We start from the raw sequence: 26742 nt of genomic DNA, 5'->3' as shown, positions 1-26742 counted from the left end.
ATTCAAATGAGTTTCGTGAAAAACATAACTTCTAAAGCAGGGCGCCGTCGGCATTAAAATGGTTCTACCCCTTTTGGGACCTTCAGTGGACACCTTCTAGAGAAAAATCTGCCACCGAAGCGGGTCATTTGTTGCAGTAATTAATTGGTTTCGGTTTACATATTTTTGTCGCGGCTGGCCGCGGTGAAGCGCAAAAGGAAGCTCTTCCACTCTCATGTCCACCGATGAATTACGTCCTTACACCTATGAATTACACCAATGAATTACGTCCTTACACCTATGAATTACACCAATGAATTACGTCCTTACACCTATGAATTACACCAATGAATTCGTCCTTTTGCATTTCTCCGCTAACTGCATAACTGTAGGAGGTGAAGTAGGTGAATCATAGAAGGTGAAGTAAATGCCATTCCGTTTAATGCATTAAGTCTGCCGTGTGGCCAGGACATAGTACCCGTTACCAAGGGCAAGCAATCACTAGTTGTCTTCTAGTACCAGTCCAGCGTAATGTACCTGGTCCTTGCAGGTGCTAATGTTGGACATCGTGAGCGTGATCGGCGGTTTCGGCATCTACCATACAATCGTCATCGCTCTTGCCGTGACCCGGGCGTTCCCTACAGCATGGACGAACATGCTGACGCCGCTCATCGCCCCAGACGTCGACCACTGGTGCGCTCGGCCTGCGGGATTCCTCAACCTGAGCGTGGAGCAGTGGAAAGAGATGGCCATACCCAAACTGCAAGGTGATTCCTACGCCAAGTGTGACATGTTTTCAGTGTCGTTCGTCAATGATTCGTGGGTTGTGGACAAGAATGTCACGGTACCGTGCGGCAGGTGGGAGTACAACACGTCCACGCACAAGAACACTATTGTAGAACAGGTGAGAGTTCGCCGATTGATCGGTCTTGGTTTGATTGATACTTCCACTGTGTAAGCGGAACTTCGCCGGTCAACAAACTCCGCACCAACCGTTCTGTGGTGTGATACAGTTATCGCTTCTGACTTGAAGAGAGAACGTGACATACGCCTTTTTGTGGAAATAACGCGTATCCATGTTTCCACGAAAGGGCGTACCGCCGCGTATGCTTCCCATTTCGAAGAAATAAGGACAGCGAACGATATCATTCTGCACTCTGAAAACAGAAGAGAGAGAGAGTAACAGATTCGTTAAAAACGTACACCTTTGTACATGTTAAAGACGTACGCGTTTGTACGCCTCATTGTGACACTTATAAAGTTATGTTAAGTGTCAGAAAAAGGGTGCGTCCCACGCTTTCAAGAAATTAGGAGTGATAACGGTATCATTCTGATGTACAGTGGTTGGCCTTCAGCGTGTTATGTAGTGAAGTTCTATTTCTGCTTCTGTTTCCAGTCTCGACATTGCCCTCCAGCTCTGTTTCTGTTTCTACACTCTAAAATCAGAACTTCACCGCAAAGCAGGCTTATCGCGTCGATTTGAGGAAAGCGCTGGGCTTACGCCTTTTTGTGGCAATTTGGGTATATGATACTTGCCACAAAAAGGCGTACGCCCTCCTCTCTCCTCGAATCAGAAGCGATAGCCCTATCATTCTTGCCAATGGTTGGCCCACAGCGTGCTATACCGTTTTTAGAGTGTAGATGAAGTGTAAAAAACATGAAGACACACACAAATGACACAGCCGTGCGCACACGATCAAAAGGCAGATACATGAGGTGACGATCAGTGAGGAAACATGCCACTTAATTGGCGGCTCTCTGCCTCGGCTCACGCAACAACAACAACAAATAAATTAATGATAATGAATGGGGAAATTCGCCACGTACGGCGCGGCCCACTACCCCAAGGCATAATGGGGCAGGATGAGATGTGTCCTGATGATGAGGTGATGAACGATGATAAATAGGGTCGATAGTCAGTGGAGTCAGTAAGACATCAGAACGGTAGGCAAAACACACACAGCACACACAAAAACAAACGCAGCACACAGGTACGCAGGCAGATCATAGGGTAGAGAGGAGACCAGTGTCCAGGAGAAAAATCTTGACACACTCAAGAGCTTGGCAATGGTCGTTCTGGTTAGACCAAGGGCCGAGAATGGTTGCCAATGTGAATGGTACGGCCGTGATCGACTGCAGGCGGCACTGTAGAGCTTCTCTTTGGGAAGTGTAAAGAGCACAGCGAGAGCAGAGCATGGAGTCGGAGGGGCGTTCAGATGCTTGAAATGGGGGGTGAATGCAACCCCGAGACTGTGTCTCGCCATACAAAGCAAGCGGGAACTAAGTCGTAATAACAAACCGCAATGCGCATAGGATTACGACGTTGACTTTCGAGGCGATGCAACCAACCCTCCGGTGGAGTCTTCCTTTCTTTCCGCGGTGGACCAGGAACGCGAATAGAGACAGCAAAGAAACCAAAAACATGACCTCATTTGTGTGTGTACCACTAATTCAAAGAAGCGACCCTTGACCTTCGTGAAGGAATACGACTTTATGAAACAGCGGTGTCCTTCGTCCGCACTGTTCCTGTTTCGCTATATCTACCAACGTCCTGATTATGTCGCGGTCGGACGTTTCTTCGGTAGAGACCCGTTCGAATATATACCTTAACTTCCATTCGTGTTATGCAGTGAAGTTCCGCTGTTAGAGTGCAGTGCCTATATAAATCATTTCTCGATCATCAATCATATATCATAGAGCTGGTATGCTTGTCCCTTTCACTTAGGTATTTCACTTCGTGGTGAACTGGTACATCCCGGTCCGCGCGTTAGTTTACTCAGTCGCTATACATCTCGCTGCAATGCGCTATGCAAGTAGGCAAGCCATCCGCGCAGCCCCCAGTTTCCATCTCTCCCCTATTGCTCATGGAGCGACCTCATCGGTCCCTTTCCAAAATAAGGTGTAACATTCGTCGTGATCAAGTGCGAAGGAACAGCACGAAGGGAAAAAATGCACACACACGTGGACAAGAGCGCTCAACGCGCCCAGATTTCTCTCCTTCTCCAGTAAACCGTAACATGTCAAGGTGAGACGCACGTAGTTTCACCTGTGGACCCGTGTCGATCTATCCCCCACTACCACCACCAACAACTCCTTATTGCTGCCTTATGATTAGCCTGACACTTCATCACGTGGTCTCTCCGAACGTTACCCTCTCGACTGCGCAGGGACATACTGCCGTAGCGGCTAAAATGACTGACAGAATAAAACCATGCTGAAGAACACTGTTCCAACTTATTTTTCCGCACAGTGGGACCTGGTCTGCAAGAATGATTGGCACCGTTCGGCAATGCAGAGTATCGTCATGGCGGGGTCTCTCGTTGGCGGACTTCTCTTCGGAGATCTCTCAGATCGGTAAATTACTCGTCGAATATTGTCTGCCTACAGTGTTAGAAACTTATATCGCTATGTAACTCGCCCTGTTGTGTTGTTTTGGATGTGAGTTACAGAGAGCTTCGCCTACACTCTTAAAGCTAAACTTCACCGCATAGCACGCACTTAGCCAACCATAATCCCGAATGATAACGTTCTCTTCCTTGACTACATGAAAAGGGGGCGTACGCCATTTTTGTGGCATTATGCAGTTCATAGTTGCCCCCCCCCCCTCCCGTCTTCATCAAATCAAGGAAGAGAAGGTTGTCATTCGGGATGATGGTTGACTAGGAGCGTGCTATGCGGTGAAGCTTTCGCCCCCTTCTAGTGTGCATGCCCGCTCTCTACACTCTTAAAAATGAACTTCACCGCATAACACGCTCCTAGCCAACCATCATCTCGAATGATATCGTTATCTGCCCTGATTTGTTGAAAACGGGAGGGGTACATCCTTTTTTGTGACACTTAGGCTGTTCATAATTGTCACGAAAAAGGCGTACTCCTCCCGTTTTCCACAAATCAGGGCAGATAACGATATCATTCGAGGTGATGGTAGGCCGGCAGCGTGCTATGCGGTGAAGTTCATTTTTAAGAGTGTAGAAATGTTGCGCTGCTCCTGAAACAGAACTTCACCGCATAACATGCTCCTAACCGACCATCATCCCGAATGACATCGTTATCTCCCCTTGTTTGTTGAAAACGGAAGACGTACACCTTTTTGTGACACTCATGCAGCTATGGTTATTGGCACAAAGAGCCGTACGTCTCACACTTTCCACAAAGCAGGAGCGATAACGGTATCGTTCTGGAAATAGTTGGCCTTCAGCATGCTTTTAGAGTGTGGGAGACAAGCTTGAGCTGGAACATGTGACATATTCTATCGGCTGAGCACTAATTGTGGCACTACCGAAAACACAAGCTCGGAAACGCTCGGAGACATTACAGCCCTGCACTCTTGCGTCGGGTTCTGCTCATTCTGCCCTGTGCGAACCCACGCTATATGGTAGGTCAAAAAGTTTTGCCCCTCCCAGCAAATGTTTGACCTCTTCTCCGCCGATGGAACATTCCACTCGTGACCTGGTTCTTCCAATGGAACAACTTTTGCACCTTTCTGGAGCAAAACTTCGACCAATAGCAGGTCACGGTTTCGAGGAATCCCGGCGAGGCCTATACGTAGCGCGGTAACTGTCCAATCCCAGAAATGCGTTTTGCTCCAGCTGAAGGCAGATGGTGTTCCATTGGGGACGCAAACCCATACGACACCGCTGGGAGTAGGCACTTGACCCTCAACCATATATCGTGGGGCAAAATTTGCTGTCCATATGGAATTCGCCAACAGTCTGATGTAAAAGCATATTTTGTGCATGCTTTTCCTCTCTCTTGTTTTTCCTCAGTGAGCGGAAGTCATCCCCATTTCATCGTCATCATGTATCTCTCTCTCTCCCTCTCCGCCCTCTCTTGATGCACGCTCTTGTAATGTAATGTAATGTAATGTGATTTTATTTCCACAAACAAATTGTGGAATGTAATGTATGGAATGTATGTATGGAATGCACGCTCTTGTAAAACAGTTTCGGTCGGAGACGAGTCTTCTTCACCTGTGCTACAATCGTGTTTGTCTTTGGATCCTTGGCTGCATTCTCTCCCGGAATCGGCTGGTTCAATGCTGCTCGTTTCTTCCTCTCAACGGGCATTGCGGGGTGCCAGGCCACGGCCGTGTCGCTATGTAAGCGTTTTATGCTGTTTACCTCGAGACACACGCTTTCATATTCGGTGTTTTCATTTACTGCTTTGTGAATTTCTGTAACGGTAACCGCGTTCGCGTGCAGTAATGGAAATCATGCCACCTGAGTTCCGTATGATGATGAACGTCGGCTTCGGAATCGGCTACACCATTCCACTGCTCATTCTGCCCGTGCTGGCATACACCCTGGACAGCTGGAACTACCTCCAGCTTGGAGCGGGGCTGTTCGCGCTCTTGCTTTTGCCCTATTGGTTGTAAGTATACATTACAATACCCTTCTTCGAGCATATATTTTAACTCTCGAGTTCTCGATTGACGTAAAGCATGTCACAGGGAGAGACAGAAGACAATTTTACGGTGATAGATCGGTTGTTTCGTGCTGTTTATCTGCAGCATTATTCAGGAATCGCCCCGTTGGCTGATGACTAAGAGTCGCCTCGACGAAGCCGAGAGGGCTCTCGTTCGCATCTTGAGGATCAACCGGAAACCTGTGCCTGCAATGGAGCAAATCATGACCGAATTAGTCCTTCATTCCACGAGTGTAAGCCCACATTTTTTTTTCTTCGAAGATACCCAACTCACGATAACCGACGGAGTTCTCTTCGAAGCACACTCTTAAAAATGAACTTCACCGCATAGCACGCTCCTAGCCAACCATCATCTCGAATGATATTGTTACCTGCCCTGATTTGTTGAAAACGGTAGGCGTACGCCTTTTTCGTGACACTTATGCTGTTCATAATTGTCACAGAAAAGGCATACGGCTCCCGTTATCAACAAATCAGGGCAGATAACGATATCATTCGAGATGATGGTTGACTAGGAGCGTGCTATGCGGTGAAGTTCATTTTTAAGAGTGCAGACATCGTGATTGGGTTTCTTCATTCACGGCCTTGCCCGTAATGCTGTGTAACACTTTCCATCACACGCTCTTTACAGAAACCTCGTGAATCTGCGTTTCGTTTCCTCGATTTTTTTTCAACTCCTCGATTACGACGAAACACATTGGTATTGTTCTCACTATGGTACGTCTGCCGTGTGTATGCTTGAACTCAGTTTCGAAATGTGTTTTTGTCCATTACTCACTTTGTCTCTCTCTCTCTCTTCACTGTCTCTCTCTCCTTTGAAGTATATCCTCAAAGACTACAGCGTGCACACGGCTTGGGTGGCCTCGTGGAAGTAGAACTTGAAGGAGAGGGCTTCGTTCGTTCAGGGCACGCCTGAGAGCGCTGCTGTCCAGATGCGCAAGCGGCTAATCACGCACTCTTAAAAATGAACTTTACCGCATAGCACGCTCCTAGCCAACCATCATCTCGAATGATATGGTTATCTGTCCTGATTTGTCGAAAACGGGAGGCGTACGCCTTTTTTGTGACACTTATGCTGTTCACAATTGTCACAAAAAAAGGCGTACGAGGCATTCGAGATTATGGTTCGCTAGGAGCGTGCTATGCGGTGAAGTTCATTTTTAAGAGTGCGATGAATGTTTTTCAAATCTCGCAGTTTTCTCTGGAGCCCGGAATGAAGAACCACTTTAGAGGCAACTGGTTGGACACTATACTTAATCCGTGGTTTCTGTATGTACACTTCAGCTTTCAATTGACACTCGACTTATGACAGTGATAATTATGAAATCCATAATTAACGTCACTTAAATTAATTAGTTACTTAGGGGAAGATAAAAAAAGGTACACTGATTTGCGCAAGGCGATTGCAAAGAACATGCAGCTGCTGCAGCATGACCAGCGGAATATGGTACAGAAAACAAGAGAGGAGGGAAGTTTGGCATACAATTCTTGCTTATATACTTTACATAAGATGCTGCAGGTCACGGCCTAATTATTCCTTCTTTTCTTTGCTCTCATCCCCTTGTTCCTCTCTCTCTCTCTTTCCTCAAATGGAACCACTCACACCTACCATTGCCTCTACGTCTTCGCTATAGAGCGTAGAGTCCAACTTCGACTTCAAATACTGGGTCACATGATGTGACTCACATCCCTTCCTCTTCAGAAACCTATGATCTCATTCGTTTTAGGTCACTATTTGACCTGCTGCAGTAAAGTAGGGAATGGTTATAGATTACATTAACAAGTAACGGCACGTAACCCAGGACCTTGGGAGCCCTTGTGTACTACCATCTGGTACTGACGTCCACTGCTGTACCAGGTAATCCCTACATCAACTACGCACTGTCCGCCTTTGCTGAAATACCTGCAGGCCTTGTGGGGCTCTATATTGCACGTCGGTGGTCAAGAAGGAAATCGCAGTGCACGGCCCTGATCTTGGCGGGATTGGCGGCAATTCCAGCCCCCTTCCTGCCAAGAGGTATGTATATACCTGAGAAATGGTGCAGAGTTATTTGGCATGTCTTTCGAAATGAGCGTGTACTTTTGCAGGCTCTCCCATTTGGTTGAACATCTTTTCACACATGCTCATCCGGTTCTTTATCCTGAGTGCGGGCTTCATCAAGTGGATCATGGTACTCGAGGTGTTCCCGACAACCGCAAGGAGCTTCGGTTTCGCCTGTTGCCTTACTTGCAGCCGCTTCGGCGGAATGGTGGCACCTTTTCTGAAAGATCTGGTATGAAACCATCTGCTCAATGGCATAAAGACGGGTCTTGCATGCGGCGGCATATGTGTTGTAGAGGTGCCGTTCTGCTGGCGGCGGTCACTTCTGACATCATTGTCCAAATTATTACACGTTGAACACCTTTAAAAGTTCGTTTGAACATTGGCAATGCGTGTTAAAAGGGGTTGTGAATTCAATCCCGAATATTACATGAAACCATGGTTGAAATGTAGATTTATGGGTGCCAAAAATGGCCGTCGAAAGCCCTTCACTGCGCTCTCGCGTCACGGAGTTATGGCTCTTTGCATACAGCACACAGAGCAGCCCGTTGATAGTAGTGTAGAGTCATCTATAATCACAAAACCGAAGTGAAATTGAGAGTTTAAGCTGGTTCAGTCTAGTTAGTCCATAGAAGAAAGGAGCTTGAGCCTTTTACAGAGCTGTATATGGATAGGCACGTTCCTCACTGCACTGGTGTGGCGATCAGCAATGTGATCATAGCAAAGTATAGGGCATGTGATTTCAAGACCGAAAGGCCCTGGTACGAATACCGCTCTACACAGCAAAGAAACGAAGCCGAAACCGAAGCAAGGTCACGTGGTGGTTTAAACTGACGTCGCGCAGATGAATTCTCCCCGGTTCACTCAGACTAGTCCATAGTGAAGACGTATCAAAGTTATGATTGGAATTGCACCGCATGAATGTACATCATGTTCAAGTCCCGCAATTTCGTTTGAACCTGGAAGATGCATGTGGAAGGGCCCTATTTGTGAACAGGGACTGATGGAACTCAACGGACCCGAATTGTAGAGAATTCTCCCAGTCGAATTCTGCCTGAGTTCCACAAGCTGGAAATACGTAGCACATTTCTGGATAGTCCTTTCGATTAATACAGGCGACCCCATCACGGCTTCCATCCACTGAGTAAACTTGCCAAGGAGAACCAGGTGCCACAGTATGTCCTTGAACACAAGGACTACTACACGCTGTTTCAACCAACACCATATAACGAAAGTGTTTTAACTGGCATGCTTGGCATTGCTTTACAACCCTTGAGCGTCATTGTTTATCCGAGACTGCCACACAAAGCTTACGCATTCGGTATACACTTTGCTATGCTAATTCTTACGGTTAAGTTACTCACCAAGAAACAATGGAAAGAAACAAAGAAATCCATACTAATTATTTCAGGCACATAGTGTTTACGTTAATATACTACAGCTATCATTCAAGTCTCCAAGCTTCTAATCCTTCGCAGGCCGTCCTTTCCGCGCGGAACAAAAATGCTGTATGAAGTAATTCCATACGATGGGACGCTTGAAGTCAGCACTTGTCATTATGGGAGAGATGTTGTCGCCGCATTCGTAGCGTTGCAGTAGGTTGCGCACCTCAGAGAGACGAACTTTTGCGTGCTTTTACTAAATCGATATTTCTTTGTGCGGAGTTTGACAGGTACACTCTAAAAACAGAACTTCACCGAATAGCAGGCTGTGCGCCAATCATTGCCACGAGTGATAAGGTTATCGCTTCTGATTCGGAGATAGAGGGGGGTGGGGGGCGTACGCCTTTTGTGGCAATTTGGATATATGAAAACTGCCACAAAAAGGCGTACGCCCCCCCCCCCTCTGTCTTCCAATCATCAGCGATAACGCTATCATACGAGACAATGGTTGGCGCCCAGCGTGCTATGCGGTGAAGTTCTGTTTTTAGTGTATACACCCTTAGAAATGAACTTCACCACATAGCACGCTCCTAGCCATGCATCATTTCGAATGATATCATTCTGTGTCCTGGTTTGTTCAAAACAAGGGGGAGGCGCCTATCTGGGACAAGATAATCTGTCCCAGATAAGCGCCTCCTCTTATTTTCAACAAGTCAATACGCAGAATGATATCATTCGGATTGATGGTTGGCTATGAGCGTGCTATGCGGTGAAGTTCGTTTTTAATAGTGTACGGGCTATAGAATCGGTTCGAATCTCAAAATGTCCACCACAGTTGGTACGGGCGTCTAGTTTCTATGAATGTTCCTACATGAGACCATATGCAGTAAATAAGACGTTGTACTGTTGTCTAGAACTGTTGTTCCAGGCTGAGGCTGATCCATGTGGTGGTGCCAACTGGGAGATGGAACTGTTTGCGGGAGTATGATAGATGATCACATGGCGTGATGTGAGCGTGATTATTACTTTTTAATACGTTCCATATCCATACATGAACGTAATCTCAGCAAACCCGTCATGAAACAGACGATGTAGACTGCTTGAACGTGATCTGACTGCTAGGTGTGTAAGTCTTCGAGTGAGGAGGTGCCCTCTCTGCGGTAGCATATAGTTCAGTTCTTCGTTAGCTGCATGACGGTATATTCCTGGACGAATCTCGTGCGTTAGTGATAACACGGTCTCCTCCAAATCAGCAGGAATTATACCACACGTGCGTACACACCCTATAGGTTCACTGAGAAATCGCGGCGGCTTTCCAGGTACTGTGAGTCCGTGTGACAAGCACCACGCTACTCTCACGCTAAAATTTACAAATGTACTGGGTCATCTCTTGTGCATTACAGGGAGACGTCACGCAATACTGGGTGCCACACATGTTCGTCGCGGCCTGTTGCTTCTTCATGGCCGGAACGACCCTACTGCTTCCCGAAACGCTCAACAAACCATTACCGGACACCTTTTACGAAGCGGACAAGATGGACAGGTATTTAGAATTGCCACAGGCACCCGAACTCCAACTGTGCGCACATACAAACTAGTTGTGTTCACCGCGAGTAAATTAGCCGTAACCGTACCGCAATGTGTTAATTTATGACCACCAAACACCGACTCCTGTTGTTTCCGGTTCTTTACACGTCTCTAGAATTCACGTTTTTAAGTCATAACTACATAGGGCCCACCTATGTCAATAGCTGTGTACTAAGTCCATTCGTGACAATTGTGGAGGGAGAAGAAGAAAGAGAGCTAGAGGATAACAAGAAAGAGGTTACAATGGCAACACATTGGCACCTCAAAGAGAGCGGGAGCCTGAAAGTCAGGATTGTAACATGGCTCTATGATCCTACCACATTAAAACGCGTTTGGTAGAATGTCCACACATGCAGCCAGTCTTTTTAAAGGGGCACTAAAGTGCAAATATTTCTCCTCGTGGAATGCAACATGCCATTACCTTGACACCGACACAAAATTAACGGGATTCATCTGTTGCGTCGTCCGTGATTTATGAGCGAAAGAAAAGTTTCCCTCTTCCTTTCCTTCTCATGAAGCGCGACAATGCGGAGAGGCCTCTGATTGGTCTCCTCAAATGATCTCTCGCTATGATTGGACACATTGTTCGAGGAGACCAATGAGAGCCTGCTCCGCATTGGCGGCCTTCTTGAGAAGGAGAGAGAGAGAGCAGTTTCTTTCGCTCATAAATCACGCACGACGCAACCGATGGATCCCCTTCCTTTTGTGTCAGTGTCAAAGTAACGCAATCTTTCATTCCGCGCGGTTTTTCTTTTTTTTTTTTGCAATTTAGTGTTTTTATAACGCTCTATTTACCGTAGTGTAGCAACCGAAATGTTTTCCCGTGGTTCTTTGCAGAAAGAAAGCTCCCAAGCCTGCCAAAAATATGCCAGTTTAACGCCGTCGTCAGCAACTGGAAGCAGTCATCGACATGCCACTTTTCAGACGCTCGTTTTCTCATCAGTTCACAAAATAAAACAACTCCATTGGTTCTGTGTTTAAACATAACACGAAGACGATTGACGAAGTCATTCAAAACATATTTTGTTGTATACGAAGGCGTGCATTGCCGATAAGGTCGCTGTGAATGTCCAACATTGGTTTGTAACATCCCCAAAGGAAGGGTGTATCACCATATATGTACACAGATATTTACACGAAAGTAACCTTTAGGGAGTTTTGACACGTGTTACACGTAATCTTATCAAAATAATAATTGAGACAACCAGTGGCGGATCCAGGGGGGGGGGGGGCGATCGCCCCACAAACCGCTAGACTATACATGAGTTCCGCGCTCTCCCCTCACTAATTACGCGTTTTGACAAAGAAACCGTCCCCCCCCCCCCAAAAAAAAAAAAGAAAGAAGAAGAACCTAGTGTCTTGATCCGCAATTGGAGACAAGAGACATGAGAACAGTGACACACGAGACTCTCCTCATGGACACAAGGAGCGCTAAAGCAGGGCACCGTAAAAACAGTACTTCACCGCATAGCACGTTCTGCGCCAACCACTGCCGCGAATGATAGGGTTATCGCTTCTGATTCGAGGAGAGAGGGAGGCGTACGCCTTTTTGTGTCAATTATAATATATCTAAATTGACACAAAAAGGCTTACACCCTATCTCTCCTCGAATCCGAAGCGGTAACCCTATCATTCGTGAAAGTGGTTGGCGCAGAGCGTGCTATGCGGTGAAGTTCAATCTCTTCTGTCTGGTGTTTTTCCTGGGTTTTCCTCAGACGTTTTCCGAGATATGTCGGCACAGTTCCCTTAGAAGTCGGCCCAGGACGTACATTCCCCCGGGGCGTCAGTCGTGACGTTGCCCACCTCTGTGAGGCCGATAACGGCGAGCCTTTTCACCATGATCACCATCACCACCAGTTTTTAGAGTGTAAGTGCAGTGTCCTTCCTGTAACCACCATAGACGTTGTGGATAATACAGAAAACAGTGCTTCAAAGCCGCAATTGTTATTCGTCGTAGCGTAAACATCTGCCTTCTTCCTCCTAAACATCGCGAGCATCCCCAGAATCATCTCTCAGCACCTACGTCTGTTCAGGCAACATGACAGTGAACTGTCAGATTTATAAGTTATCTGTAACAGTAACCGATCACGTGTTTGAGATTCCCTGTGCTCGTGGAAGGAGATTTTGCACTTTCACTTGCAATAAATGCTTCGGTAATATAGATAAGTGGGATTTCTTTCCAAGATTGTCGCTAGTCCGGGATAACGCTGGTTTTCTCAGAGGAGACCTTACTTTAGGTCTTGTTTGGAGGCGACAAAAAAAGGTGAGGGCGTTACAATGATTTTGGCTTTCTGAATGCCGTTACTCCGAATGTCAGGATTGCTAAACGAAAAGAGCCTGTTAAAAGGCAGCAGTGTTCGGGTCATTGAGGGATCAGGCCAGAAGTCGGCATACATAAGTAGGACAACATGTGTATTAGTTACATTTGTGTAGAATTTATTTTTAAAAATTGCAGCTGCTACGTGATTAGTTATTTTTTTAACGGTGCATGTAGGGATGCTCCTTGCTCGGAGATTGCTACATCTCATTTGCCTCTGCAGGGAATGCAGTAGCAAATCCTTTACTCCAAAACTTATCAAATCATTTGATCCAAGTAGAAGAGTGAATCGCTTTCAGAGTTGTTGGTACACGTCGTATCTTATCGCAATGTATACTTAAGACAGCCAGTGCTAGATAACGCCCATATTGCTGAGATAATACAAACTCATTTGAGACCCATGGCAGCATTGAAAAGTTCATGCTTGCTCCCATACCCTGCGGAGAAGTGAAGCAAGTTGGAGTTTTACTTCCTATCATCTGTAAGTGAAAGTAAAAAGTAAGTTGTGCACAGCCTATTTAATTTCTCTGCTCTTGGTTTTGCGTGTATTGGCCATTTACGTCAGGCGCAGGCAGAAAAAGCCAAAACGCGGTGGCTGACACCGTTGTAGTTGTTGGATAGGTCTGCACCTCACCACGCACATCACCATCACCAAGCACATCACCGTGGCGTGTTCCTTGACGATGTTTGAATTTCTTGAAAAACATTTTTTTTCTCGTTTATTTGCCGTTAGGGGAGTGACCCTCTATCGCGTGGAAGGTTTTTGCTATACATCAATGAAACAAAAACACGCTCTTCTAGAAACTTCCGGTTGTTGCACGGGCTCTTGACGTGTACCGCGGGTACGACTAAAAATTTTCTTTATACTGATATCTAGATTCATCTGCATACTTCACTTCACTTGCATTCGACTAGACATTCATTTTCCAAATTTAGAGCCTAATTTCAACACAAGTACGCATTTGCAACGTTGTAAGGGAACAAAGAAGAAGAAGAAGAAGAAAAAAAGAAGATAAACCTTGCAACGTTCAGCACCCATTAAAGGCGCTACCTGTTCCATTGCGAAGAATACATAACCGCAACACACACTGGGACTGGAGAAAAATAAAAAGAAGAAGAATGCACTGTGGGATGTCCTACACTGTGCACAAAATCGGCGCAAAATGCAGGTGAATAATTGACTAGATGTCTAGAGCCCGACGGTCTACATGTAAGAGAACAAGAACAACAATTAAATTATGAATGGTGATGGCATGTGGTGTTTCCCGGCTTATGCTGCGAGACCGTAGCCCAGTGCGCGCGGGTAAATATGATTTTATGAGGTAGCACGACACGCACGCGAAGGTAGCAGGGGTAAGGCTTAGAGTTCGTCGAGTAGACCTGTATAGCTGTTAGAAAAGTCATGAGCGATCAAACAGCCCAGCTGGATTGCCGCTGGATTGCGCCAAGGTCCAAGAATTCAGGATATACTGAACGGTCTGATGTCGATAGCTTCTGGTTGATCCATAACGGTATAGCTTTCCTTCGTGTAGCGTTTGGCACGTCATGAGGAAAATGGGACAGTGCAGGTTGTGCACAAGATTCTGCTGCTCAGGCCCAACTTGCTGAAACAAAGGGCCGAAACGAGCGACGTTTTGACTTAGACGCACGAAGGACGCGAAATGATGGGGAAGTCTGCTTGGTACGTTGAAGGATAGTCCGATGTCCTCTTGCGTGGAGGGATTACCCGTGTGTGACATCATGACAGCACTGTAGAGCGCCCAGGGTTAACTCCATGGCTGACAGACGAGATGCGTTGGTATCGCATCCAGCCTGGTGTTTCTGCGCATGGATTAACGCCCTGCTTAGCTTTCGGGGTTCAGTGATAATACCTCGTTACCAAGGACAAGCAATCACTCTTCTAGTTGTCTTCTTGTACCAGCCCAGCGTCATGTACCTGGTCCTTGCAGGTGCTAATGTTGGACATCGTGAGCGTGATTGGCGGTTTCGGCATCTACCACGTAGTCGTCATCGCTCTTGCCGTGACCCGGGCGTTCCCTACAGCATGGACGAACATGCTGACGCCGCTCATCGCCCCAGACATCGACCACTGGTGCGCCCGGCCTGCGGGATTCCTCAACCTAAGTGTGGAGCACTGGAAAGAGATGGCTATACCCAAACTCCAAGGTGATTCCTACGCCAAGTGTGAGATGTTTTCAGTGTCGTTCGTCAATGATTCGTGGTTTGTGGACAAGGATGTCACGGTACCGTGCGGTAGGTGGGAGTACAACACGTCCACGCACAAGAACACTATTGTAGAACAGGTGAGAGTTTACCGATTGATTGATCTTTGTTTAATTGGTACTTCCACGGTGTAAACGGAACTTCGCCGCGCAACAGGCTTTGCACCAACCGTTCCGCGGAGTGATACAGTTATCGCTTCTGATTTGAGAAGAGAACATCGCGTACACATTTTTGTGGCAATTAACGTATATCTTAGTGCAGAATGATATCGTTCTTTTTCCTGATTTCTACGAAAGGGCGTACGCCTCCATTTCGAAGCAGTCAGGAAAGAGAACGATATCATTCTGCACTCTGAAAACAGAAGGGAGAGAGAGAAACAGAATTGTTAAAAACGAGAAGCGTACGCCTCTTTGTGACACTTATAAAGTTATGCAACTACCCTAGCCACATGGCAAACTCAATGCATTAAACGGAATGGCAGTAACTTCGCCTCCTAACCAACCATAATCATTCGAGATAATGGTTGGGTTCATAATGATTCATTCATGACGGGACTGCCGTGGGACGTCACTGGGATGTTCCGGGTGATGACAACACGGTGTCCGCGGGACGTCATTTCTCCCGCTCTGCCCCACCCACGGGGACGCCCAGGCGACGCGGGGACGCCTGGGGACGCCCACACTCTTAAAAATGAACTTCACCACATAGCCCGCTCCTAGCCAACCATCACCCCGAATGACAACGTTCTCGCCCTAGATTTGTCGAAAACGGGAGGAGGAGCCTATTTTGTGCCGTGCATAATGGCACAAAATAAGCTCCTCCTCCCGTGTCAGGGACCATGTTAATCCCCTCAAGACCGTGGCTTTCGGGCGCGATCTTGTTCGCCCCCTAGCTTCGAACGTAGTTTAACTCTACCAAATTGGTGGCGCTGTCGGACGCTATGACGTCATTTATTTACAAACAGGGAGAGGTATATTAGTCATGGAGCGACACAATCGGGCCCTCTCCAAAATAAGGCGTAACATTCGTCATGATCAAGTGCGGAGGAACAGCGTGAAGGAAAAAAAGAAGCACACGCACGTGGACAGAGCGCTGAACTCGCCCAGATTTCTCTCCCTCTACAGTAAACGGTAACATGTCAAGGTGAGTAGATCTGTGGACCCGTGTCGATCTATCCCCCACCACCAGCACCACCAACTCCTTATTGCTGCCTTATGATTGGCCTGACACTTCATTACGTGGTTTCTGCGAACTTTACCCTCTCGACTGCGCAGGGACATACTGCCGTAGCGGCTAAAATGACTGAGAGAATAAAACCATGCTGAGGAACACTGTTCCAACTTATTTTTCCGCATAGTGGGACCTCGTCTGCAAGAATGATTGGCACCGTTCGGCAATGCAGAGTATCGTCATGGCCGGGTCTCTCGTTGGAGGACTTCTTTTCGGGGATCTCTCGGATCGGTGAATTTCCCATTGACTTTTGTCTGCCTAGTGTGTTAGAAACCTATATTGCGATCTGACTCGCCCTGTTGTGTTGTTTTGTATGTGAGTTACAGGGAGCTTCACCTACACTCTTATAACCGAGGGGCGGGGGGGGGTGATGGCAGGATAGGCTCGCCGTTGTTGGCCACACAGAAGTGGGCGTCGTCACGACTATAGCCAAAAAAAGAAAAGGAAAACGCATAGCAAAACAAAACACCGAACCGAACTTTACCGCATAGCACGCTCTTAGCCAACCATAATCTCGAGTGGCAACGCTCTCTTCCTTGGCTTGATGAAGACGAGGGCGGACGCCATTTTTGTGGCATTACGCAGTTCATAATTGCCCCTCCCCTCCCCCGTTTTCATCAAATCAGGGAAGAGGACGTTGTCGTTCAGGAGGACGGTGGTTGACCGGGACGTGCTATGCGGTGAAGCTCTCGCCCCCTTCGGGTGTGCATGCCCGCTCTCTATACTCTTAAAAATGAACTTTACCGCATAGCACGCTCCTAGCCAACCATCACCTCGAATGACATCGTTATCTGCCCTGATTTCTGCCCTGACAACCATCGTATTTCTGTATGGTCTTATGATCTGCATCAACAACTTGCTGGGCATGTGCAGCAATATATCTCAGTCATCTTTCCTAGAATGTTCCTCTGTTATTCAGTGTTTTTCGATTAAAATCGAATGAAGGTAAATTTACACGGCGTATGTTTTGCGGTGTTTTTCGGTTAAAACCGAAAACGCGGAGCTCTAGTTATATGGTAGGTGGAATAATTTTGCCCCTTTCAGCAAATGTTTTGCCTCTTCTCGGCCGATTTGAACATTCCACCCATGACCTGGTTCTTCCAATGGAACAACTTTTGCATCTTCCTGGAGCCAGATCTGCAAATAGAATTCGCCAATAGTAGGTCACGGGTTCGAGGAAATCTGGCGAGGCCTACGTAGCGTGGCATAGTCCAATCCCAGAAATGCGTTTTGCTCCAGCGGAAGACAGATAGTGTTCCATTGGAGATGCAAACCCATACGACACCGCTGGGAGTAGGCACTTGACCCTCACCCATCTTGAAAATTTGCTGTCCGTATGGAATAAACCTCTACCCAAGAAACGTCATCATGACGTTATTAGACAGACTGAAGTGGAAACAAATCTGAAGGGTTCAGTTCCAAGAATGGACACTCGTTCGCTGCCTCCTACTGAAAGAAAAGTAGGACCGAAGGTCGCGTCCCTTTCAGGGACCATCGTAATTCCCTCAAGGAAGGGAGGAGGGTTGTAACGTTGGGTAGTCGAGCGGTCTGCCTGCCTAGCTGACTGCATGTTGCTCGGGGGGAAGGAAAAGAGAGGGAGGGGAAGGGGAGAACAGTTACATTAGTTGCTGCTAGGCTTCGCGTGTTCCTACAGTCCCCCTTGTAGGTCGACGACCTTGAAAAAGTCCAGAAGAGCTCTTTGGATGAGCTTCCGACGATGGAGGCTGCCACGAGGGTATAGACAATCTCCTCGAGTTCAGGCTTGCCGGTATGCTCTACACCTTGCTGCAGCCTGCGTCTTGCATCTGATGTGACTGGGCAACACATAATAACGTGCTCCTCCGTTTCTGTTTCCCCACAGTGCGGGCATCCAGGGTTCGGGGTACGGCCGAGCTTGAAGGCGTGGGCCCGTGTGTAGTCACTGCGTGAACGGATACGTAGAAGGAGGGAAGTCTCGGCCCTGGAGAGGCCACCAGTAGCACAGAGTGGCGGTGCAGATCCGTCTCTCGTGCGCTTGTCAGGGTGCAGCATCCACACATACCCCCTAGTTGATTTCGAGCAGCAGAAGTTGCTTGGGGGAGCTTTGACTTTCGGCCTGGTTCTCCCAGCTGCTTCTGCCAGAGAGTCAGCGTGGTCATTGCCCGGTATGCCCTTGTGGGAAGACATCCACTGTAACGATACCGCAGTGCCCCGCGATTCCCTTCAGTGACCCTCACCCCTCATCGCAATGCCCCTCAAGACTCAATGTGGCTTTCGGGCGTGACCTTGTTCACCTCCAGCCTCAAACGTAGTTCAGCTCTACCAAATTGGTGGCGTTGTCGAACAGTATGACGTCATTTGTTTACAAACAGGGCGAGGTCTATTCGCGAACAGCCTGATGTAACAGCATATTTTGTACAAGTTTTTTTCTCTCTCTCTTGATGCACGCTCTTGTAACACAGTTTCGGTCGGAGACGAGTCTTCTTCACCTGTGCTACAATCGTGTTTGTCTTTGGATCTGTGGCTGCATTCTCTCCCGGAATCGGATGGTTCAACGCTGCTCGTTCCTTCCTCGCAATGGGCATTGCGGGATGCCAGGCCACGGCCGTGTCACTGTGTAAGCGTTTTATGCTGTTTACCTCGAGACACACGCTTTCATATTCGGTGTTTTCATTTACTGCTTTGTGAATTTCTGTAACGGTAACCGCGTTCGCGTGCAGTAATGGAAATCATGCCACCTGGGTACCGTATGATGATGAACGTCGGCTTCGGAATCGGCTACACCATTCCACTGCTCCTTCTGCCCCTGTTGGCATACACTCTGGACAGCTGGAACTACCTCCAGCTTGGAGCGGGGCTGTTCGCGCTCTTGCTTTTGCCCTATTGGTTGTGAGTATACATTAAAAAACCCTTCTTCGAGCGTATATTTTAACTCTCGAGTCCTCGATGGAGGTAAAGCCTGTCACAGGCAGAGACAGAGGAACATTTTACGGTGATAGATTGGTTCTTTCGTGCCTTTATCTGCAGCATTATTCAGGAATCGCCCCGTTGGCTGATGACTAAGGGTCGCCTCGAGGAAGCCGAGGCAGCACTCGTCCGCATCTTGAGGATCAACCGGAAACCTGTGCCTGCAATGGAGCAAATTATGACCGAATTAGTCCTTCATTCCACGAATGTAAGTCCTCCTTTTTTATTTTTTTCTTCGATGATACCCAACTCACGATAACCGACGGAGTTATCTTCGAAGCAGACATCGTGATTGGGTTTCTTCATTCACGAGCTTGCTCGTAATGCTGTGTAACACTTTCCATCACACGCTCTTTACAGATACCTCGTGAATCTGCGTTTCGTTTCCTCGATTTTTTTTCAACTCCTCGACTACGCCGAAACACATTGGTATTGTTCTCACTATGGTACGTCTGCCGTGCGTATACTTGGGCTCAGTTTAGAAATATGTTTTTGTCCATTGCTTACTTTGTGTCTATCTCTCTCTTCACTGTCTTTCTCTCCTCTGAAGTATATCCTCTAAGAGTATTGCGTGCACACGAGCTGAACTGAATCTAGCGCGACTTGGGTGGCCCCGTGGAAGTGGAATGAAGGAGACGACTTCGTTCGTTCAGAGCACGGCTGTCCAGACGCGCAGGCTGCTGGACACGAGGAATGTTTTTCAAATCCCGCAGTCTTTCTTTGGGGCCCGGAATGAAGAACCACGTTAGGGGCACCTGGTTGGACACTACTTAATCAGTGGTTTCTGTTCGTACACTACCACTTTCAATTGACACTCGAGCTGTGAGAGTGTAGCGGCCTCCGCCGACGGTGAAGAAGCGAGCTCCCGCCCACGCTCTCCACCACGCGGGAGCCATTCCCTCTGCGGCCATCGGCCAATAAACATATCTGCTCTCCGCTATGCTCCTGGCCTTTTTCTCTTAGCCGCGCTCCCAAAAGAGTGATAATTATGACATATATAATTTACGTCACTTAAATTAATTAAGGGAAAGGTAAAAAAATGGTACACTGATTTGTGCAAGACGATTGCCAACACACACAAATAGAGATACGATGATGAGATGGGGATGCCGGCCAGCAGGCTGGGCGCTGCCCCAGTGCCACTTGCCAAGAACATGCAGTCGCTACAGATTTCCAACGAAAAATGGTACAAAAAACATGAGAGAAACAGACTTTGGCATCAATTCTTGCTTATATACTTTACATATGGTGCAGCTTGTCACCGCCTAATTATTTCTTCTTTTCCTTGCTCTGATCCACTTGTTGCTCTCTCTCCCTTACCCAAATGGAACCACTCACACCTACCATTGCCTCTACTTCTTCGCTATAGAGCATACAATCAACTTCGACTTCAAATACTGTGTCACCGCTTGAGAAGTCTACGGGCCTCATTCGTTTTAGGTCATTATGTGACCTGATACAGTAATGTAGGGAAGGGTTATGCACTACTAGATGGACGCTTCCGTCCATCTAGTAGTGTTTCGTGAACTTCTGTATAACCCTTCACTCCATACCTGCAGCCGTTTGAGCCAGCGATAAATGAAAAGAAGCTGTTCACCCTTAATTCTTGCGCTCTCTATAGTTAATGTTCCTAAGCATTAACAAGTAACGGCACTTAACCCAGGACCTTGGGATCCCTTGTGTACTACAATATCGTACTGGCGTCCACTGCTGTACCAGGTAATCCCTACGTCAACTACGCACTGTCCGCCTTTGCTGAAATACCTGCAGCCCTTGTGGGGCTCTATATTGCACGTCGGTGGCCAAGAAGGAAATCGCAGTGCACGGCCCTGTTCTTGGCGGGGTTGGCGGCAATTCCACGCCCCTTCCTTCCAAGAGGTATGTACCTTAGAGATGGTGCAACGTTATTTGGCATGTGTTTTGAAATGAACGAGGACTTTTGCAGGCTCTTCTATTTGGTTGAACATCTCTTCACACATGCTCATCCGGTTCTTTATCCTGAGTTCGGGCTTCATCAAGTGGATCATGGTACTCGAGGTGTTCCCGACAACCGCAAGGAGCTTCGGTTTCGCCTGTTGCCTTACTTGCAGCCGCTTCGGCGGAATGGTGGCACCTTTTCTGAAAGATCTGGTATGAAACCGTCTGCTCAATGGCATAATGAAGACGGGTCTTGGATATGCACCGCTGTTTGTGTTGTAGAGGTTCCGTTCTGATGGCGGCGGTCACTTCTGGCATCACTGTCAAAATTATTACACGTATAGAACACCTTTAAAAGTTCATTTGAACATTGGCAATGCGTGTTAAAGGGGTTGTGAATCCAATCCCGAATATTACACGAAACCATGGTTGAAATGTAGGCTTATGTGTGCCAAAAATCTCCGTCGAAACCCCTTCACTGAGCTCCCGCGTCATGGAACTTTGCTGAACTTTATGGCACTTTGAACTCTTGGGTCGCCTCCTCCTCCTCGCCCGATCTCGGTATGACCTAGTACCCAGCGCGCAACGAAAGTGCAGGCGTAGTCTCATGACTAGGCCTGTGAACAGGGACGCGGCCGGCGGAAATGAGCTGAAGCGCTGTGACGTTGGGCCATAGAGCAACCGGTCAAAGCGTCACATTCCGCCTATTTCATGGAGCTGCCCCGCACCGCTTGGCGCCACCACGGTCGGCAGGCACCTCGGAAATGGGATTTTTTTTAAAAACTCGGTAGCATAACAAATAATAAGATGTGGGATCGAGGTGGGACTGCGTACGATGCGTACGATGTGCGTGGAATAAGGCTGGGGAGGACTGACATTCCATTGGTGGACGCTCGGTGCTGGTGCTTGGTTGCGGGTCAATGGTTCACAGTACCTGGACAGGCACGTGTGGACGACAGGACCCTCAGGGCTTGTCGCATACGTATACACAGCGTGGCAAGTGATGTAGGGTAATAATGGCACATTAAGGTTATGTGTAAAAGCTTTACTGTACGAATGAGTCCGGGCGTCGACTTGGAGCTCGGTCTGGAGGGGGGAGGAGGGTGGACACATCGAGTGAGGACCGCCTTCAGGTATACAAGGGATACACGCAAGCAGCAGTTACGCAGACTCCCTCCCGCGAGCATGAACCAGGGTCAGTGCCGAACGGCGAGGACCAAGGACCGAAGCCATGTGCCTAGTACAATTCCAGGAACCAGGGCCGTGCCCCAAGTGCAAAACCGATGCTCAAGCTGTCCAGCCAAGGCCGAATAATGCAGCAAATGTCCCGTGCACATCTTCTCTGGCCGTGCACTTTCTTCCGCCCGTGCTCGTGAAAACCAAGTGAAATGATTTCACTTGGTGCTCTCTTTCTGCCAACATGACATACCGCTTGACATCTCTTTCATTGTCTGTGCCCCTTGATCACCTGGACATATTTTTAAGGAATAAAACATGTGGCCAGAGCCGTCCCGAAGCGAGTTTGCGTCAGGGGCTGGGTAAACGTGAAGCCCCCCCCCCCCTTCCTTACCGCCGTCAGAAGGTCTGTAAACAGAGAAAAGAAAGCGCTCATCTGCGCTCACCCGCGTAAATTCTAATTCTCTTGATTCCCGCATTATACTGTCCAACTAACCTACCAGGACCTGCCGTTCGGCACCCTCTCTGGCGAGGGCGCACGGGGTCTAGTCCAGTCTTAGACTAGTCCATAGTGAAGACGTATCTCCCATCAAAGTAGGATTGCAATTGCACCGCATGAATGCACATCATGTTCGAGTCCCGCAATTTCATTTGAACCTGAAGACGCATGTGGAAGGGACCCACTTGTGAACAGGAGCTGATGGAACCCTCTACAGACCCGAATTGTAGACAATTCTCCCAGTCGAATTCTGCCAGAATTCCACAAGCTGGACATACACAGCACATTTTTGGATAGTCCTTTTAGTTGATGCAGGCGACCTCATCAGGGCTTCCATCCACTGAATAAACTTGTCAAGGGGAACCAGGTGCCACAATATGTCCTATTGCACTATTGCACGCTATGTTTCAGTCAATGCTTTACAACCCTTGTCATTGTTTATAGGAGGCTGTCACAGAAAGCTTGGGCATTCGGTATACACTTTGCTATGCTAATCCTTACGATTAAGTTAATCACAAAGTTGACAAAGAAACCCGCCTTATTAGTTATTTCCGTTACATAGTGGTTATGTGAACATTTTTGTAATAGGGTAGGGCCCTGCACTCAACGCAGGGAAACATCCCACATCGTCATCATCATCATCCATTCATCTATGTCGTTGTTGTTGTTGTACATAGTTGTTACTTTAATATACTACAGCTATCGTTCAAGTGGTCTTCCAAGCTTCCAATATTTCGCAGGCCGTCCTTTCTGCGCTTAACAGGAATACCGTGTGAAGTAATTCCATACGATGGGGGGACGCTTGAAGTCAGCATTTGTCATTACGGGAGAGGTGTTTTCGCCGCATCCGTATAGCGCTGCGGCAGATTGCGCACTTCAGAGAGACGAACTTTTGCATGCTTTTACTAAATCGATATTTCTTCTTGTGGAGTTTGTCAGGTCGACACAATAGAATAAGTTCGAATCCCCAAATATTCACCACAATGGATATACGGGCATCAAGTTTGAATGAATGTTCGTACATGAGATCAGCTTTTTTTTTGCTGAGAGGTTTTTTTTACCCCTCCCCCCCTTGGCTACGCCGGTGCATGAGACGTTGTACCGTTGTCTAGCACTTTTGTTCCAGGGTCATCATTGAAACCTGGAACCTGAAGTGTGCGGGGGTATGATGGGTGATCACATGACGTGATGTGAGCGTGATTTTTACGTTTTAATACGTTCCACATCCATACACAAATGTAATCTCAGCAAATCCGTAATGAAGCAGACGATGTATATACTGCTTGAACGTGGTGATAAGATCTGATTGCTATCCGTATGTACAGTCTAGGGAAGTAATTTAGTAGTTACTGATACGGGAAATGTAACTTTTAACTGTAACTAGGTACTTTTCTGGCTAACTAGTTACTGCTTTCGAAATCAAAGATTTTCTATTTCGAAGCCACCTCACATGACACTTCATTTGTCTTCTCTTTTCCTTTTCAGGGAGACGTCACACAATACTGGGTGCCACACGTGTTCGTCGCGGCCAGCTGCTTCTTCATGGCCGGCACGACCCTACTGCTTCCCGAGACGCTCAACAAGCCATTACCGGACACCTTTTACGAAGCAGACAAGATGGACAGGTATTTGGAACAGACCTTTTCCTGCTTGTCAACAAATGACGTCATAGTGTTCGACAGCGCCACCAATTTGGTGGAGTTGACCTACGCTCAAATCTAGGAGCGAACAAGGTCGCGCCCGAAAGCCACGCGGTCTTAAGGGGATTATACGGTGGTAGCTGAAAAGTACGCGACCTTCGGTCCTACTTTTCTTTCAATAGACCTCTCCCTGTTTGTTAATAAATGACGTCGTAGTGTTCGACAGCGCCACCTATTTGGTAGACTTGAACTACACTCAAAGCTAGGGGGCGAACAAGGTTGCGCCCGAAAGCCACGCGGTCTTGAGGGGATTATACAATGGTCCCTGAAAGGGACGCGACCTTCGGTCCTACTTTTCTTTCAATAGGAGGCAGCGAACAACTGCCCATTGGTGGAACCCAGCCCTCCCCTTCCGATTTGTTTCGGTTTCAGTCTGTCTACCAACGTCATGATGACGTTTCTCGGCAAGTGGTCAATTGCCACAGGCACCCGAACTTCAACTGCGCGCAAACACGAACTATATAGTTGTATTGACCGCGATTAAGTTTTCTGTATGATGACCAAACACCGGCTCCTGGTATTTTGGGTTTCTTACACCCATCTAGAAGTCGTGGTTTTAAGTTGTAGTCTACGTATAGGGCCCAACTACGTCGATAGCCTTGTGCCAAGTCCATCAATGACAGTTGTGGGGGAAGAAGAAGAAAGAGATAGAGGGGGAGAGAGAGAGAGGACAAGAAGGAACAAATTACGATGAGCGGGAACCCGAAAGTCAGGACTGGAAGGTGGCCCAAAAACCCACTACATTAAGTCGCGTTTGGTAGAATGTGCAAAAGATGCACTCAATCTTCTTAAAGGGGCACTGAAGTGCGAATATTTCTCCCCGTGGAATCAAAGGTGCCGTTACGTTGACGCCGACACAAAAGGAAAGGCATTCATCTGTTGCGTCGTCCGTGATTTATGAGCGAAAGGAACCACACTTTGAGTTTCCCTCTCCCTTTTCTTCTCACGAAGCGCGACAGTGCGGAGAGGCCTCTGATTGGTCTCCTCAAACGATCTCCCGCTATGATTGGATGAATTGTTTGAAGGGACCAATGAGAGCCCGCTCGTCATTGGCGGGCCTTCTTGAGAGGGAAAGAGAAAACTTTCGCTCATAAATCACGAACGTTGCATCCGATGGATCCCGTTCCTTTTATGTTGGTGGCAAGGTAACGACATCTTTCATTCCGCGTAGAGAAATGTTTGCATTGTAGCATCCCTTTAACGCGCTGTCTACTGTGGTGCTGCAACTGAAATATTTTCCCGATGGTTCTTTGCAGAAAGAAAGCTCCCAAGCCTGCCAAAAATATGCCTGTTTAACGCCGTCGTCAGCAACTGGAAGCAATCATCGACATGCCACTTTTCAGACGCCCGTTTTCCCATCAGTTCACGAAATAAAACAACTCCATTGGTTGTGTGTTTAAACGTAACACGAAGACGAAGTCATTCAAAACATGTTTTGTTGAATACGAACGCGTGCATTACCGATAAGGGCACTGTGGCGGGGGAGGGGGGGGGGTGATAGCCCGCCCCGCGAACCGCTAGGTTACACGTTAGTTCTCCCCTCCCTTGTTACGCGCTGTTTTGACAAAGAAACCGCCCCCCCCCCCTCAATCATAGGGCCTGGATCAACACCACCTAGACAGAGAAAGCCTGCTTACTCATCGGTGGTGGTGGTGGTGATGGCGATAGGGCTTGCCGTTGTCGGCCTCACGTATGTGGGCAACGTCACGACTGACGCCCTGGGGGAATGTGCGTCCTGGGCCGACTTCTAAGGGAACTGTGCCGACATATGTCTGAAAGCGTCTGAGGAAAACCCAGGAAAAACCCCAGACAGCACAGCCGGCACCGGGATTCGAACCCGGTTACCTCCCTGCTTACTCATCGACGCGACGCAACAACTAATAGTCAGCCAATCAGGATCGCTCAGGCGCGAATCCTTGGAACACACCATGATCTTATGTATTTTTTACAATAATAAATACACAGGAATTGATATTTAGATATAATTACAAATACATTTTTCAAGTCTGTATTTCAATACAGGATATAAATACATATATGTATCTTTATTTTAAATAGTATTTTAAATACAGTGTATTTCAATACTGCCCTTGGACGCAATACATGCCCAGAGCAGACGAAGGATGTTGAGAGTATTCCGGAATTTCCTCTCTAGAAAAACAAGAAAACGTCACTCCCTGAGAACCAGTGAGGGCACGACCTTGAGAAAAATAAGGCCGCGGTCGTCTTATAGAGTTACATTCAGTTCAAATTATCCTCAGTCATACCTGCAGCACGTGCAGCGGAAGCACCTTACGTGTGAATGTACTCCCAATTTAATT

General features: G+C 47.6%; 2 protein-coding genes across 2 annotated transcripts in view; both read left to right on the top strand.

Annotated features, from left to right (window-relative positions):
- Positions 1-11385, top strand: part of LOC135368329 (organic cation transporter protein-like) — a 29534-nt gene extending 18149 nt beyond the window's left edge. Inside the window, exons 2-11 of the mRNA XM_064601526.1 lie at positions 530-883; positions 3230-3333; positions 4923-5077; positions 5181-5349; positions 5489-5636; positions 6035-6120; positions 7206-7420; positions 7492-7676; positions 10230-10369; positions 11251-11385. Of these exons, the coding sequence (XP_064457596.1) occupies positions 536-883; positions 3230-3333; positions 4923-5077; positions 5181-5349; positions 5489-5636; positions 6035-6120; positions 7206-7420; positions 7492-7676; positions 10230-10369; positions 11251-11290 (1590 nt within the window). The 5' untranslated portion in view covers positions 530-535 and the 3' untranslated portion in view covers positions 11291-11385. The remainder of the gene's footprint in view (positions 1-529; positions 884-3229; positions 3334-4922; positions 5078-5180; positions 5350-5488; positions 5637-6034; positions 6121-7205; positions 7421-7491; positions 7677-10229; positions 10370-11250) is intronic.
- A 1223-nt stretch (positions 11386-12608) lies between these two features.
- LOC135368317 (organic cation transporter protein-like) lies at positions 12609-25827 on the top strand. The gene is made up of 11 exons (XM_064601506.1): positions 12609-12676; positions 14680-15033; positions 16311-16414; positions 18625-18779; positions 18883-19051; positions 19190-19337; positions 19490-19575; positions 20793-21007; positions 21075-21259; positions 24207-24346; positions 25678-25827. Exons 2-11 carry the CDS (start codon positions 14686-14688, stop codon positions 25715-25717), a joined length of 1590 nt encoding a protein of 529 aa, XP_064457576.1. The 5' UTR covers positions 12609-12676; positions 14680-14685; the 3' UTR covers positions 25718-25827.
- The last annotated feature ends 915 nt before the right edge of the window (positions 25828-26742 follow it).

This window comes from Ornithodoros turicata, chromosome 9 (genome assembly GCF_037126465.1).
Source record: "Ornithodoros turicata isolate Travis chromosome 9, ASM3712646v1, whole genome shotgun sequence".
Taxonomy (NCBI): Eukaryota; Metazoa; Arthropoda; class Arachnida; order Ixodida; family Argasidae; genus Ornithodoros; species Ornithodoros turicata.
The sequence above is the reverse complement of the archived record's forward strand: the minus strand, read 5'-3'. Positions and strand labels throughout refer to the sequence as shown.

Coding starts and splice junctions, on each gene's coding strand:
- LOC135368317 (XM_064601506.1), top strand. CDS start 14,686: ATGTTGGACATCGTGAGCGTGATTGGCGGTTTCGGCATCTACCACGTA. Junction 19,052..19,189: donor TTGCTTTTGCCCTATTGGTT/GTGAGTATACAT, acceptor CTTTATCTGCAG/CATTATTCAGGAATCGCCCC. Junction 21,008..21,074: donor ACGCCCCTTCCTTCCAAGAG/GTATGTACCTTA, acceptor GGACTTTTGCAG/GCTCTTCTATTTGGTTGAAC.